Source organism: Urtica dioica, chromosome 3 (assembly GCF_054948205.1).
Source record: "Urtica dioica subsp. dioica isolate 48M chromosome 3, U.dioica_male_clone48M_v1_H2, whole genome shotgun sequence".
NCBI classification, from domain to species: Eukaryota; Viridiplantae; Streptophyta; class Magnoliopsida; order Rosales; family Urticaceae; genus Urtica; species Urtica dioica.
The window spans coordinates 5316567-5332575 of NC_142758.1; the positions used below are offsets into that span (position 1 = coordinate 5316567).

At 37.3% G+C, this 16009-nt stretch overlaps 1 protein-coding gene across 3 annotated transcripts; it reads left to right on the plus strand.

The window, feature by feature from the left end:
• The first annotated feature begins 386 nt into the window (after positions 1-386).
• On the plus strand, positions 387-14974 carry ALATS (Alanyl-tRNA synthetase). 3 transcript variants are annotated; one of them, XR_016296054.1, is made up of 24 exons: positions 387-710; positions 975-1213; positions 2875-3015; positions 3374-3520; positions 3893-4045; positions 5559-5688; positions 6388-6484; positions 7188-7308; positions 7644-7703; positions 8327-8377; positions 10332-10427; positions 10582-10683; positions 10874-10996; positions 11218-11361; positions 11541-11612; positions 11705-11780; positions 11861-12003; positions 12120-12228; positions 12321-12508; positions 12682-12771; positions 12881-13063; positions 13378-13557; positions 14044-14235; positions 14525-14974. XR_016296054.1 is itself a non-coding variant. In XM_089608901.1 (23 exons), exons 1-23 carry the CDS (start codon positions 425-427, stop codon positions 14113-14115), a joined length of 3003 nt encoding a protein of 1000 aa, XP_089465027.1. In that variant the 5' UTR covers positions 387-424; the 3' UTR covers positions 14116-14336. The 3 variants fall into 3 exon arrangements, 1 of the variants encoding a protein (XP_089465027.1); XR_016296055.1 differs by lacking the exon at positions 14525-14974 and adding an exon at positions 14385-14401; XM_089608901.1 differs by lacking the exon at positions 14525-14974 and having other exon boundaries at positions 14044-14336.
• Positions 14975-16009: the final 1035 nt, after the last annotated feature.

Here is a 16009-nt window from a genome sequence, read left to right on the forward strand (position 1 = left end):
TGTTCGTTAAAATGGATAAAAATACACATATAAATCATCTAGATGAGTAAAATTTAAAAATATAAACATAATTTTTTTATAATATTTAAAAAAAATAAAAAAAATTGCTCTTTCTCTCTCTCTCTCTCTCTCTTTTTCCTTTACTTGAATCATTTTCCTCTCCAACGATTGTTCGTTTATTTTTATATTTATTTTACACTGAAAATACTTGAATACTATTTATTTGTAAATAAATTGTGAATATATTAAAGTAACAATAATATATAAACATTTTTTTAAAAAATTTAAAATTATATTTTTTTACAGCATTTAAAGACACTAAAAATCTAAAAATTTATGGTAAAGAGTTAGTTAATCAAATTTTTAACACATTATATAAGATTAGGGCGACACACGTAGCGTTGACAAGGAGGAGTATGAATGAATGAGGCGAGGATTCTATAGGATATCATCGTCCCTTGTTTTCCCACTCTCTATCGCTCCCAAGCTCGACCTCCTCTTCGCGCCGCCACTCTCCGCACCCCTCTCTCTTGGCCTCTTTCGTCCCTCTTCATCTTCTTCCTCAGCCATGGGTTCCCAGGACGTTGACTGGCCTGCGAAGCGCGTGAGAGACACGTTCTTCAAGTTCTTCGGGGACAAGAACCACGTCGACTGGAAATCCAGCCCTGTCGTCCCTCACAACGATCCTACTCTTCTCTTCGCGAATGCCGGTACGGTTCACAAACCCTAGGGATTCTCTGTTTCTCTAGAAATCACCAAACTTTACTTGGATTCACGTGGATGGAATTTTTTTTTTCTTCCGTGTTACGTTGGATAGTCTGACAATTTTTCATTTCCTTGTGATTACCGTCGAAAGACTAGAACTTTATTATCATCGTAAAGAAATTCGAAAGCTGTTTATTTTCTCGGCTGCTCTGCTGATATGTTTGTTTTCATAATGTTTAATCAATCAGTTCGTTTCGTTGAAATGGCAGGTATGAATCAATTCAAGCCGATATTTTTGGGGACTGCGGATCCGAACACGGCGCTAAGCAAGCTGAGCAGAGCTTGCAACACTCAGAAATGCATCCGGGCGGGTGGGAAGCACAACGATCTGGACGATGTTGGGAAAGACACTTACCACCACACCTTCTTCGAGATGCTCGGCAATTGGTCTTTCGGGGATTACTTCAAGGCTGAAGCCATTGCATGGGCTTGGGAGCTTCTAACCAAGGCAAGCATCTTCATTTTCATTCCTCTCATTTCCGAAACCCCCACTTGGGTTTCAGCCCTTTGCGTATTCCAATTTTTTTTTTTTTTTTTTTCTTGTGGAGCTGAAATTTTATGTATCCAATCTACCTAATGCCCAATTCACCATTCTCTTTAGAAAGACAGCAGATGAATATCATGTGACCAGATGTCTAGATTTATTCTCATCCATTCCAAACAAAACAAACAAAAAAAGAATCCCTCGCAATATTTTAAATATCCCCTGAACTTCTTTTGCCTGTGGGAGTGATGACATGAAGAAAGGCATAAATTATATATTGATCATGTCTCAACTTAGCATCCCAAACTCATTGCTAATTCTCCTTTGTATATGTTGATCATTAAGAGATTGATTTTATCTTAATTTATTTTTTTGGAACCTACTCGCTGCAAAAAAATTGCCAACATCTTTTTTTTTTTTTTTTTTTTGAAAGACTGTCCCATCTGTCCTTCTCCGCTCATCCCAAGTAGTAGATTATCACGAACAATTGAAGATAAGCAACCTCTATATTTAGAACTTCCTTTCTTATGTTGCATAAGCTTCCCGTGTACCACTCGCTGATTCTTAGAGCCAAAATGTCTTCAATTAGGACAAAGATATATATAAAAAGGACCGCGTTGCCCATATCCACGAAATTTACCATGAAGACAGTCAGTTAGGAAAACATAAAAAGAAACTGATGATAAACAACCTCTGATCCAATAGTGCTACCGCTGATTGAAACATATTCTCTTCTTAACACGAATTCTACAAGTTTCACTCCACTGAATCGTAAACTTCTTCAACAACTACTTTCAAGATTGTGCAACTTTTTTCCGGAGCCATTGTTCCTGCACTATTTTATATGCGATCAGCAAAATGTCCATGACTTTTAGTCCAGCTACATGAGCTATGAAAACTGTGGACTCTGGTGCATCCTTTAATCTTTCATCAATACTTAAGCTTGTACAGTCAATGATATCCTCCACTTTGCTCGAATTAAGCCATTATTTTGTTTAGTTTTTTTTTTATTGTATTAATTTTTTAATTGCTTTGTTACAATATAAGTGTCTGTTGTTGAACACAAAGGAATAATTATATTCATGCTGTTGTGTATGGACTTTTCATTGTCTGTACTTCTTTTTTCTTTTTTTTTTAATTTATTTTATTTATTTTTTTTAAACGTGAATCTTTATATTAACAGGGCTGAAAGCCTAATTACAAAAATGGGGTGCAAAAGCACAACTGACCATATCTTATCCTCCCACAAAGAACAAGGAGGTCGGTCAAAACAGAAAAACGAATTTTACAAAAGAGAGTCTTAAAAAGATCCAAACCCCGTGAATTCATTGTATGTACTTCAAATGGGGAGTCTGGGATTCACCTCTTTGGTGCCGAATACTTAATAGAGGTGTTAGTTTTCCTTTCGAAATCGTTTGTACTAAATGACCTAAATGTTGGTTTGGTTTGGAATAAAAAATTTAGATTGATGTAGAGATTCAACATACGTGAACAACACCAGGAGGATTACTATTGGTTGATATTAACTATTGGACTCTGCATTTTTGTAGTTTTCTTGGTTTACCTGGTATATCTCTGCTAAAGATTAAAGTTCTAAAGCTATTTATTTATCTTCTGGCTTACAGGTTTATAAGCTTCCCACTGATCGTATTTATGCTACCTATTTCGGTGGTGATGAAAAAGCTGGGCTTTCCCCTGATACTGAAGCCAGAGACATGTGGCTCAAGTTCTTACCCCCAGGACGAGTTCTTCCTTTTGGCTGTAAAGTATGTTTATTTATTGTATTTTATTTTATTTTTATTTATTTAATTTTACATTTAGAATTGATATTATCTGAAATTGTCTCAGAAATCTTCAGATTCATTAGTAGGTTGAGAATAAAAGATAAAATTAAATATAGTAGGTTGCCAATGTCTGCATTCTATCCCATTTCTGCTCCGTTATTCGTTGATTGATTATGAGCTAAAAGGGTAATCAACATTGTATTCCGCCTACATTTTTTTTTTCACCCTCTGTGCTTCTCTTAAAGGGCTATGCCATAGAGCGCTCAGTTGATTTTTATTTTTATTTTTTGTCACGATATAATATACTTTGATTGGTTTCCCATTTTGGCATCTCGAATAGGACAATTTTTGGGAGATGGGTGATACTGGTCCCTGTGGACCTTGCACAGAGATTCATTATGACAGAATTGGTAATCGTGACGCTGCAGCACTGGTTAACAATGACGATCCTACTTGCCTTGAGATATGGAACCTTGTCTTTATTCAGGTGTTTCTTCACATTACTTATTTTTATCACATTGTCTTATAAGTTGGTATAACAGTTAAATTTTGATGTAAAATGCAAAGATATTTACAATGTCATTTTTTGGTGATGAGATGCCATTTATATGCAGAAATAACCATACTTCTCTCTAAAAACCATGTTGGCCATCATGTTCAATGCTTTATCTATTTATTTATTTTATATAATCTATTATGAACTTGTATTTCAATATTTTATTTGGTCATAATCCGATCTCATTTTCTTTGATTAAATAACATTGGCCTTTCTATGATTATCATTGCTCATTATTTTCATATTATTTTTTATTCTCGTGAAACTAAATTCACGTTCCTTTTTTGTTATTTTCTTGTTTAGTTTAACCGAGAAAGTGATGGCTCCCTTAAGTCTCTGCCTTCTAAGCATGTTGATACTGGTATGGGCTTTGAGAGATTGACTTCTGTACTCCAGAACAAGATGAGCAATTATGACACTGATGTGTTCATGCCCATCTTTGATGCCATCCAAAAGGTAAAAAAATAATGTATCATACAAGTTTATATATATATATATTTTTTTTTAAAAGAAACATCAGGACTTTATTCATTCATCATGGCATAGCCGAAGTACAAAACAAAAGAGTTCAGAAAACTAAAGCGAAAGAAAACATAAAACCCGAAAACAGACCGTTACAAAGCACTGGACCAATCCCTAGCCAAATCAGCCAAAGAAAAAGACTTAAACTCAGAACAAGAAGAAAAAAGCCAAAGGGCTATACAGTGATTCAGACTATCGATCAAACTTTGTAGATTCCACCTCTCGTCCTTAAAAAAAACCTTGTTCCGAGTATTCCAAATACCCCACAGACCAGCCAACACCCCAGTCTTAGCGGCTGCTGCCCTTTTTAGGCTGAATCCGGGGGACTCGTAAGTATTCAGTAAAGCCTCAATGGAGATAGTGTTGAAAACGAGCCCCAACTTCGAGAAAAGCCATCGCCATAGATCAGTGGCCACGACACACCGGAGAAAGAGATGCTCGGCGTCTTCGTTTGAACTTCGACAAAGAGAACAGAAACTCGGCGACATAGACAAATGAGGATTCAATTTTTGAACTCGATCCACTGTGTTAACCCTCTTAATAGCCACCAGCCATGCAAAAAACTGTACCTTTTTAGGGGCAGCAGCTTTCCACACGGCGTCGTAGAACGGAACAGGAGGCCGAGAAGCCACGGGGGAAAGATCCTCGGCCAGTGATTTAACAGAGAACACGTCTTCGTCGCCCAGCCACTTACGCCGGTCTTCGAGGCCTTCCCAAAGCTTAAAACCTTCCAATAACCCTGTCAGCTCAGCCGCTTCACAAGCTTCTCTATTCGTCAAAGACCTGGGGAAACCAAAACTCCAATCCACCTGGCCGGGAGAAGAGGGAGAAGAAAAAGCGAATCCGTTGATGGGGGTGATCTGAGATGGGCATAATCTCGCCAAACTAGGAAACCGATCTTTCAAACACATATCACCGCACCATACATCCTCCCAGAAACGCACAATAGACCCGTCAAAAACCTTCCAAGAACATCGACTAAAAAACAACTCCCGAACTGTCGAAACCGAGCGCCAAGGGCTACGGAAAGTGCGATCCTTGGGACCCCCCGGATCCCAACCATTAGAAGAGACACCATACACAGCGGAGATAACCTTGTGCCACAGCGCGTCTTCTTCGATCGGGAAGCGCCACAGCCACTTCGCTAGGAGTGCGTTGTTCTTGATCGTGAGATTACCAAAACCAAGCCCCCCTTTGATTTTCGGGAGGCAGCAAGTGTCCCAACCCACCGCTGCTTTCCCTTTGCATTGCTTCCATGCTTTCTATGTTCTTTTTTGGCAAGTTCTGTTTTCAAAACTGTGCTCAACAAATGTTAATATCAAGTTATCAACTGACACTTCCGTGTGTGTGTGTGGATCAATGCTTGTATGCAATATATATGCATTGTATGTTTTGATGCTTCTCGGTGGTGATGTGTGTTTGTGTGGAATCGAATTAAAATTTGCAGGCAACTGGGGCTCGACCATATGGTGGGAAAGTTGGTTCAGATGACGTTGACAAAGTTGACATGGCTTACAGAGTTGTTGCAGATCATATCAGGACCCTTTCATTTGCCATTGCTGATGGTTCCTGCCCTGGTATTTTTATTTATTTATTATTTTTTTTTTCCTGGTTTCTTGCACAACTTTACAAACGAGTTCAGAGACATCTCTAATCATGGTTGTGAGGTTTCAGTACTAGTGTTATTAATACTTGCGATCATAATTTTAACAAGTTATTACGCACCCACCTGGTATCTTGTGGTGCATCATATTAGAAGATGTCATAGCTGGCAAATCTATATTCTTTCCAGCTTTAAGCTATTCTTTTGAATTGTTCGAGTTAGGATCAACGTTTAAGAATATTTTTTTTTATAAGATATATGTGCGTGTCATATGAATTTTAAAAATCAACAATTTGATTGCTGTACTAATTTTGTTCTTTCCTTATTAGGAGGATTAGTTTTTTGTTTAGAATATACGTACATTGCCCACTATACGTGGGCAACCCCTTTTGATTGCCAGCTCATCCTCCAGCCATTGACGTGCTCTTTTTTAGTTTCCGAATTTCTCTCTTAGGTTTTTTCCTGACTTGTAGGAGTTTACTATTGTAACCTACCCGACTATTAGACCTGTATCCTCCATTGTCCTCAATCAATTATAAACGATATCTCTTTCTACTAAACAATATAATCTTCTAAAAAAAGGTTAGATTATAACATTTTTTTTTTCAATCCCTTTTGATGTTTCTTTACTGATTTTCTAATAAATAACTTGCACCGTTATACTTGCCCCTAGGTAATGAGGGTCGCGAATATGTTCTCAGGCGCATACTTCGCCGAGCTGTTCGATATGGAAGTGAAGTCCTAAAAGCTCAAGAGGGATTTTTCCATGGGTATGACTAACATCATTAGTATGTATTTAAAGTAATTTAGTTATCATATATGGCTGGGGTTTTTCAGAAGAGCAATCTCATTTCTATTTGATTTGGTAGGACGTAATTAAATAAACAGATTTGAAAACTCTTGGTTTATCCACTTTTTTTTTTTTTTTTTTTTTTTTTTTTTTTTTTTTATTCATAGGAAAAAAAGGTAAAGAAAGCGTTGTAGAGGGCAAAACAAAGTACAACTAACTCTAAATTGCACAAGACCAATCTTGAGTGAGGTCGGTCAAGGAATAAGAACTTAAACCCAAAACTAAAATTGAGAGCCACGGTTGATCCTTTCACGCATATCCTCAGACAAGGGGGCCTGATTCTCAAAAACGGCTTTTGTTTTAACTTTTTGTTGAGGACATCCTCTCAGTTTCTTACTTTTATTTTTATTTTTTATTATGTCACATTAATGGCCTTGTACTTATTTCTCTTTCTAGCCCTTGGTGGATTTACATTAGCATACAAGATTCTGTTTCTTTTCCAGATCTAGCTCAGGATTGGAGTAATGCCATATAGGCTGTAACTATTGTTTTAGATCACCAACACGTTCTGTAGCTAATAATAATGTTTCTTATAATTAAAATTATATTTCTTTTTCTTACAAAGTTGATTGTTTATTCTTAAGAATTAAATCTATCTCAATAATTTTTTGTATGAAATGCAGGCTTGTTGATGTAGTGGTGAAAGTGATGGGTGATGTTTTTCCGGAACTTAAGCAGCACGAGGGGAGGATCAGAGACATAATAGCTGACGAGGAAGCAAGTTTTGGGAAGACGTTACTCAAGGTGAGGATTATTTGTTGTATTAATGTATAAAGTCAGCTGAAGTGTGATAGATTTGTATGCGATGTGTGTAACCATAAGCTGAAGTTTCTTGAAACCAACTCAAATTCCATTTGTATGTAATCCAAACCAAGCACTTGGCTTTCAAGATTAATAGAAACTTTGGATATCGTTTATTTTTGTTGGTTTCAGAATTGGTTGTTAGCAGAATGAGATGACATAGGTGATAGCTCTGTTTTAGATCTTTTTAAAGCATTGTTGAACTTTCTGGATGAGTGAGATCAACTTCCTTTGCCGTGTGGTGTACATCTGACTCGATATTGTCTTGTTTCATATAGGGGATTGAGAAATTTAAGAAAGCTGCTCAGGATCTCGAAGGGAAGGTTTTGAGTGGACAGGCAAGTACACTTTGAATTAACCTCTCACCCTGTTATCTGGAACATATTTATCTTATTTTCTGAAGGATAAAATAATAAATAAAGAGGCAGATGCAGAGGCTGTTTTCCACTACCTTTTTCACCCCCAAATCTTATTCTCAAGTTTTATTTATTTATTTATATTTATTGTTTTAATCTATCAAGTAATTTTAGCTTGCTTGATGTTTGTTTTTGAGGACGTTTATGTTCAAATACGGTAAACAATCACATCACCTCGAGGATATCTAATATTATGAAGACATAATGTTAGCTGGATACCATATTTACAATTGATTTTTTTGCCATGACCTTGGTAACTCCAGAATTATTCTTCGGTTAATATGATAGCATGAGTTAACCTTGCACTCTTAAAACTTTCCTGCTTAGTCGTTGAGGCCATGTGCCGCTTATAAATATTTCACTTTAAGTTGTAAAGATTTATGAATAGGAGAAATCCTTTTAGAGGGTGGACCTTTATTCAAATCAAACGGCCTCGATATGAAAAAATATTATTTATCTCCATTGAGGAATAGACTTTGACCTTGAACCAATTACTCAACAAACATGTTTTCAGTTTCGTATTAACTCTACTATTCTGGGTGCAGGATGCTTTTATCTTATGGGATACATATGGTTTTCCACTAGACTTGACCCAGGTACATGGAGTTCATTGTTGTTTTCTTGCGATTATGTTATATGTGTAGTTTCTTTACCAAAAAAAAGGAGAGACTTATATCAAGATTTTTGAAGAAGAAAATTGTACTCTTAATTTTTTTTTCGGAGAAGCTATATATTGTATATAATAGCATGGGGTAATTTACAATCGGAGTGAAACTTCTAAGAACCTAAGGATAGAAGACCATACACATACGCACACCAGCCCATCCTAGGGGACAAGGAAGAAACACTAAAATCAAAACCCACTTTTCTTACATCAAATTGCAGCCATAAAGTGATATTCGGATTAATTAGATCCAGTAGCTTGTTCATGTCCCATTCTTCATCGTCGAAGAGAGCATTGAATCTGACCTTCCAATTATTTCAACATCCCGCCAATAAACTTGTTTTAACCGCCGCTGTCCACCTCAGATTCCTTCTCCTATTGAGGTGCACGGTAAAAAGCTCTTCAATAGAGGAAGTGGATTTGAAGTCCATTTCCAACTATTTAAAGAGCCGCCCCCAGACCTTATTAGCCGCTGAGCATTCCCAAAAAAAGTGCTCCTCAGTCTCTGCTTTGCTGCGGCACATTAGGCAGTAATTAGGTTGTAGAGATAAATGGGGATTCCGTCATTTGGAGTAATATTATGCCTCATCGAGCTAACAGAAAATCATCCGAGTCTGATAACCATGCTCAGCGTTCCGCAAGACCCTCCCAAATCAAAATTTCTTCCAAGATTTCCATGAGATTTGTCTCTTGGTTCATCTCTCGTTGTCAAATATCAAGTCAGCTTTAGATCCCACGAGGTGGATTCCAGGTTTACCTCTAATCAAATAGCAAACCTAGAAACGGACACATCTTTAATCGGGCACAATCTGGCCAATTGGGGAAGAAGATCAACCAACCTTCTATGACCACACCAATCGTCTCCCTAGAATCTACTGATAGACCCATCTCGCACCTGTCTACTGATAGAATTCCTCATTAACTGAAGAAACGGATAGCCACGGGCTTCGGTAGGTATAATTGGAGGCCAAGCCGGGATCCCACTGATATCTTGCTTCTTATAGATAGCAAAGATCACTTTGTGCTATAAAGCCACGGATTCCAAGGGAAAGCGCCACAACCACTTTGCCAAATAAGTCTTTCCTCCTGATGCCCAAACGTACTTTTTCTTTTTCTTTGCCGCACATCTCAACTCTCCCAACCAACCACTGGTCTCCTATTCAACTCGTCGAAACCTTCCCACAAGAACTTTCTCTTGTAAGCGTTAACTCCTTAGCCACACTGATTGGAATTTCAAAGACCTATAAAAAATAAGCCGGGAGAATGGATATAACCGATTGAATAAGTGTCAACCTGCCCCCTTTGACAAAAAACTGGTTTCCATCCGTCCCAATCTTGTTTAAATTTGGTAAAATACCTTTGCGTCGAGGGTTATCCCCAAGTGGCATGCTGAGGTAAGAAATGGGCCACTTCTATCTTACCACCGATCGATCTCGCCAAGCTCGTCGCCTCTTCCTCCGAACGCTCGAATGCGGTCAAAGCGCTCTTCTCAATGTTTATTTTGAGCCCGGATGCCCATGTAAAACTCACTAAGAGGAATAGGTCAATTCGAGAACAAATGTGGTCTATGTTTAAAGTTGGACCAAGTAAATTGCCAGTTTGTGAGCGGGGAATCGATAAGCTCCAATTCAGCTATAACCTCACCCTCATTCTCTAAGTTTTATCAGTGCCACAAACTTAGTACATATCGGTCTTTCTGATGCCTTTTAGTGTGGTAAAGGAGGACATTGAAAAAATAATGAGGTTTTTGTTATATTTTTTTGTTAGCAGGGCACTGGTGTGTAATCCCAAGTCTTGGCAATTGCCAAGCTTAGATTATCTATTTTATATGTCTTATATGGTCCTTGTTATTAAATATATGACACTGCATAAGCTTTTTCCTGCAGCTAATGGCAGAGGAAAGGGGGTTGTCAGTTGATGTGGACGGTTTCAATCATGCCATGGACGAGGCAAGGGAAAGATCAAGGAGTGCTCAAACTAAGGTGAGGATTATTCCTTTGTAGGTTCACTAGAATTTACCCGCTATCTAGTTATCTTGTATCCTCAAAATCACAAGTTGCACTTTTATGTTCACACGGAGATTTTATTGGTACCTTATTCTTGCCAACTTTATCCGTTTCTCTTTTGATACCCCAGCAATCAGGCGGGGCCATTGTGATGGATGCGGATGCAACTGCATCATTGCATAAGAGAGCGATTGCAGCAACTGATGATAGCTTCAAATTTACTTGGTCCGAGGTTAGTCATGTTAATTCTATTTTTTATTGGTTTTTTTTTTACTCATCCTTGGATTAAATGAACCACCATCTGGTGGAATAAATTAGCCGCCAGAAAGTCCCCCTCCTCCAGGAACAGGAATTGCCTTAAATGGAGCAACAGCTATCATCATAGTCATTATTAACAGGATCTTTTGTGCCAATCACGTCAGGGACATGAAAGTGCGATAAGAGCAATTTATACTGGTTCTGAATTCCTGGAAAGTGCTTCTGGTGATGGTGAAGTTGGTGTAGTTTTGGAGTCTACAAGCTTTTATGCTGAGCAAGGTGGTCAGGTATGATCTTCATGTTCTAAACTTCATTGGTTTTATATATACTTTGCAAGTAAGATTTACACATGCTTGACTGTTGATCCCTATCAGATGATTTGAGCAAAAATGATCATGTGTTGTTAATATTGATATTTAAGTTAACGTCTATTTACAATTGTTTGATGTACGAGAACACTGTTGCATTATGTATAGCGGAGTTTACATTATTTTTTCTGCTTATATAGATTTTTGACACTGGAGCACTTGAAGGTCCCTTTGGTGTGTTTCAAGTGGTTAATGTTCAAATTTTTGGAGGTTTTATTCTCCATATTGGCTCTTTTCTTAAGGAGAGTGGACGGTTCTCTCTGGGTGACAAAGTAACTTGCAAGGTAATTACATTCTATCATATTAATTCAATCATTGGCCAATATGGCGAGCAGGTTTCAGGTTCGGATATTTAAAATACATTAGCCATGCACTTATATCTCTTCTCTGCATACCGTTCTTTACCAAGTTTTTTTTGTTTTGTTTTTTTGTGTGTGTGTGTGTGTGTACTTGTATTATACAGGTTGACTATGCCAGACGAACACTTATTGCCCCTAACCATACATGTACACATATGCTTAACTTTGCTCTGAAGGTAATTCTCAAGCACAGTATGTTGCCAACAAAAGGTTTCTAGTATTTTCTCTCTTGGCAATTATGTTACAGAGCTCTTGAATATGGTTGTAGGAAGTGCTTGGGAATCACATCGACCAAAAGGGTTCTATAGTTCTTCCTGAAAAACTTAGATTTGATTTCTCTCACGGTAAAGATTTAACAACTTGATTGGTTAGGTCATGTCTACCAGATTGTCAATAACCTAAAATCTTTCTTAAACTTGAATAGGTAAGCCTGTTGACCCAAACGATTTGAGGAAAATTGAGTCCATTGTTAATGATCAAATTAAAGCGGAGTTAGATGTCTCTGCCAAAGAGGCAACTCTGGCAGACGCGAAGCGCATCAATGGATTGAGAGCAGTTTTTGGAGAAGTAAGCTTATTGAAAGACATCATCAATCTTTGTTACGTGTTGGTTAAATACACATTTTTTATAGTCTGTTTCGAAATGCAAATATGCTCCCAAAAATATAAAACGAGTGAATGCAGGTCTACCCTGATCCAGTTAGGGTCGTAGCAATTGGAAGAAAAGTTGAGGACCTTCTGGCTGACCCCGAAAATGAGGAATGGACAACAATTTCTGCAGAACTCTGTGGAGGTCCGGATCTTCTGATTTATTTATATTTTCTCGATTACATGTAGTAGTTTGTGAGACTTTTGAGATTTATTTTATGATGTGGATACCTATAGGAACTCATATATCAAATACAAGAGAAGCCAAGTCATTTGCCCTATTATCTGAAGAGGGCATTGCCAAAGGAATCCGGAGAATAACTGCTGTCACAACCGAAGGTGCTTTTGAGGCGTGGCAAGCTGCCCAGTTACTGGAGCAGGAAGTAGATGAGGCCTCCAAAGAAGATGGAAGCTCTCTAGAAAAGGTATGGAAAAGTGGGATTGTAACCAGGTCATATTTTGTACATTGATCTTATAAGTTTGTTTAGTTTCTTTTGGGTCTTGAAGTCTTAATTGTGGGACGGCCACTATCTGCAAAGATCCACGAACTGAAATTGCCTCTATTGCAATTGATGCAATTATTTGTTCACATTTTCAGAAAGTTGCGTCCTTGAAAAGTCGTGTGGATTCCGCACCAATCCCAGCTGCCAAGAAAGCTGATATTCGGGCCAAGATTGCTTTACTTCAGGTCCAAAAACTAAGCTACATAAGTGCCTTTTCTTCAATACATGTTTTTTGCCTTGCCCACTCTATTTGGCTTCTCTTTTAATCTTTCGCCAGTTTTACTGTTTCTATAGAATCAAGTGAGGAAGGCACAGAAGAAGATGGCTGAAGAAAATTTAAAAAATGCTATTCAAGTTACAAATATGCTTGCTGAAAAAGCAATATCAGATGGAAAAAATTATTGCATATGCAATGTTGATGTCGGCTTGGATGTTGCTGCAGTTCGTGAAGCAGTTTCAAAACTTATGAAAGACAAGGTTGTTAGCAAATTTATTTTTTCTGTTTCTTGGTTTCTCTAATGAATTAAAGACTTGCTATTTAGACTCCAGCCATTCGATCGATAAGTTAAGTTTCATAATGATAATATTATAGACAAAACATAGTGCCTTGTAGCTTATATTTTGCTTCATCATAGTTGAAGCTTTCTCTCTCCTTTTTTTTTTTTTTTTTTTAAATGTATTTAGTTTCTGATAAAAAGAAAAAGAAAGATATTTTATAGGGCAAAAGAAGATTCTTACATTGGTGGCTCTCTAAGTGTGGTGTATGAATCTGCATGTTGTCTGTACAACAGGGCATATCTGCCATGGTTTTCAGCACCGATGTAACTAGCAATAAAGCTGTGGTATGTGCGGGAGTTCCCGAGAAAGGAGAGAAAAGTAAGGTCTTGGATGTGACAGATTGGTTAATGGCAGCATTGGAGCCCTTAAAAGGAAGGTGTGGCAAGGGCAAAGGTGGTCTCGCTACTGGCCAGGTTAGTTTCTGATACCTTTAGGCTAAAGTAATTGAACCGTAATGGATAATTCTTTTTAATCTTACAAAAGAATAAGTAGAGTAATTCATTGTCTTCGCATATAGGGTCTAAAAAACTAGCTGATGAGATTTACTATTAGAATGTAGAATACTCGATTATACTACTCACTCGGTGTTACAAGCTGATAGGAGAGAGCCTTGAAATTCCATTGATAGAATGATATAAAATACTAATAAATACGAGCACTCGGGTGACCCAGCTCTCAAATGGTTAAGCTATATGCTTGCTGATTTTTCACTAGCCCTTGTTTAGAGTGTACTTTCGCTGATTTTTTTTTCCTTTTTCTTTTTGAGTAACTATGGGTTTTGAACCCAAGACCTAACTTTACAGGTGGTGTGGAATTACCTTCACACCAAGCTGGATTCACATTTTGTATTGTAAGCATGTTTGTGTTTATCAATCTTAAGTTGTGTTTATGGATTTCAGGGAACAGATGCGTCAAACGTGAGAGAGGCCATGTCACTTGCAGCCTCTTTTGTGTCGATGAAGTTGCAATGATCATCGCTGCAGTAACAGGCGTTCCTAAAGAAATTGAGAAAAAGAAAGAGCGATAGAAAGAAAAGAGAAATGCCCGAAGCCATTTACTTTTATTGAACCAACCTTTGAAGATAACCATTGGTATGTGTTACACACTGAGAAGTGTATCTGTTTTTCAATACATTGTTTTTTACTTTGATGACACTTATCTATTGAATAGAGGTTTGACCCGTAGTGCTCTATTTCCACCCCGTTCTACCTGGGCAATTTTTTTTTTTTTTGGTTAAAAGAAGAATCTCATGTGAAAATCAGCCACAATGTTACGGCAGTCTAAAGCTGAAAGTCATAGAGCGACATTCTAACAGCTCTTTGAAGGCACATCATTACTCTTGGAATAATCATTTGTTCATTTCGCCACGTGAGGTTCCAGGCAACGGCAAGAGCTCTAGCTTTATTTAGCTGTAGCGTGCCACTTCGGGTTTTTCGGTGGAGTCGAGCGGATCTGTAAAAACCAAACCTTTTGGACATCATTGCGTAGTTATCCATAGAAGCAGTACAAGGTCGACAACACGAGGAAGAGTCTAATCAGCTGATGAGTTGAAAAAAAATTGACGTCAATGAAACATATGGTTGAAGGTTATTATTCATCACAAAAAATAAAATCCTCTCCGGTAATGGCTTTGATGGCGTTTACAATTTATTCTATGAAATCAAGTGTAGATACACAATTGATTAGAACACTACACAACCCATTTATCATAATCCACCGTGACCATATTTGTTGAACAATCTACTGTGTCTTACGCATTACAATTTAGATGAACAAAATAATATAATTTAACACGCTTCATTCAATAAAATTTTGTTATGTTTTTCGCTATGATTAAAAGATTCTCGCGAAATTTGTAACCGTACTTGGAGCACTAGTTACTTTAATTTTTTTTTTTCATAATTACATATTTAAAGAAAAAAATATATGAAGTATCCAACTTGAAACGTTGGAATTGTAAACTAGCCAACGTTTCAAGATTATTTGAATAATAGTCGATAAACATGAGGTGGCATTTTGTGTATTTTTACTATGTCCATTTTATCCTTTTTTCGTAATTATTTATTCAATTAATTAATTGATTGATTTTGCATATATATAATTATATTTAGAATAAATTGTATAATGGCCCCCTAATTTATGGTCTCACTGTAAAATGCCCCCTATCTTTTTAAAACTATGTGTTAACCCCCTGCTATATAAAAAAGTAGCAGTTGGATCCTTCCGTCAAAAAATTGGCCTAATCGTCAGTGAAATAATCACGTGGAACGCACGTGTTTTGGTAAATAAGGGTAAAATCGTTATTTTGGTAGTCGGATGAGGGAGTGTATTTTATTGTTTGTTTATTCATTTAAATTAAATAAGTTGAGGTGTAAAAGTAAATTAAATAAAGAAAAAAACAGTAAGTAAATTTAAAAAAAAAATAGTCGGATGTAAAAATCCCAAATTGCATCGAGTCTTAACAGTAAAACCCTAGAACTCAAAAATCAGTAATGGCGAAAGGTAAATGTCCCGGGAAGTCGTTACCGGCGCGAAGGTCTGTGGCATCTTCTCGCTCGAAGTCGAAAGGGAAAGCAAGTGCGAATAAGAAATCGACCGCACCGCCCAAGAAATTGCCGGCTCGAAAACCAAAACAGAAGCAAAAATCGCCTGTTCCGACGAAGGAGTCTCCACCGAGTGAGAACGAATGTACAGGTATGAACATTTTTGTGTCTTTTAAGTGTTTTTTAAAGTCGATAATATTGTTGGGGACCACAATGCTTTTGTCGAATGGGTCCACGGTATGAAAAGAAGTTTTTTATTTGTTTTTTTTTTTTTGTTTTTTATGGTTTTAGTGTGTGCGATGGTTTTTGTCACCTTTTAATA

Bases quoted from the DNA above. Each gene is read 5' to 3' on its own strand.
- ALATS (XM_089608901.1), top strand. From the start codon at position 425: ATGAGGCGAGGATTCTATAGGATATCATCGTCCCTTGTTTTCCCACTC. The intron at 10,428-10,581 runs GTGAGGATTATT...TTGATACCCCAG, and splicing joins CAAGGAGTGCTCAAACTAAG to CAATCAGGCGGGGCCATTGT. The intron at 13,558-14,043 runs GTTAGTTTCTGA...TATGGATTTCAG, and splicing joins GTGGTCTCGCTACTGGCCAG to GGAACAGATGCGTCAAACGT.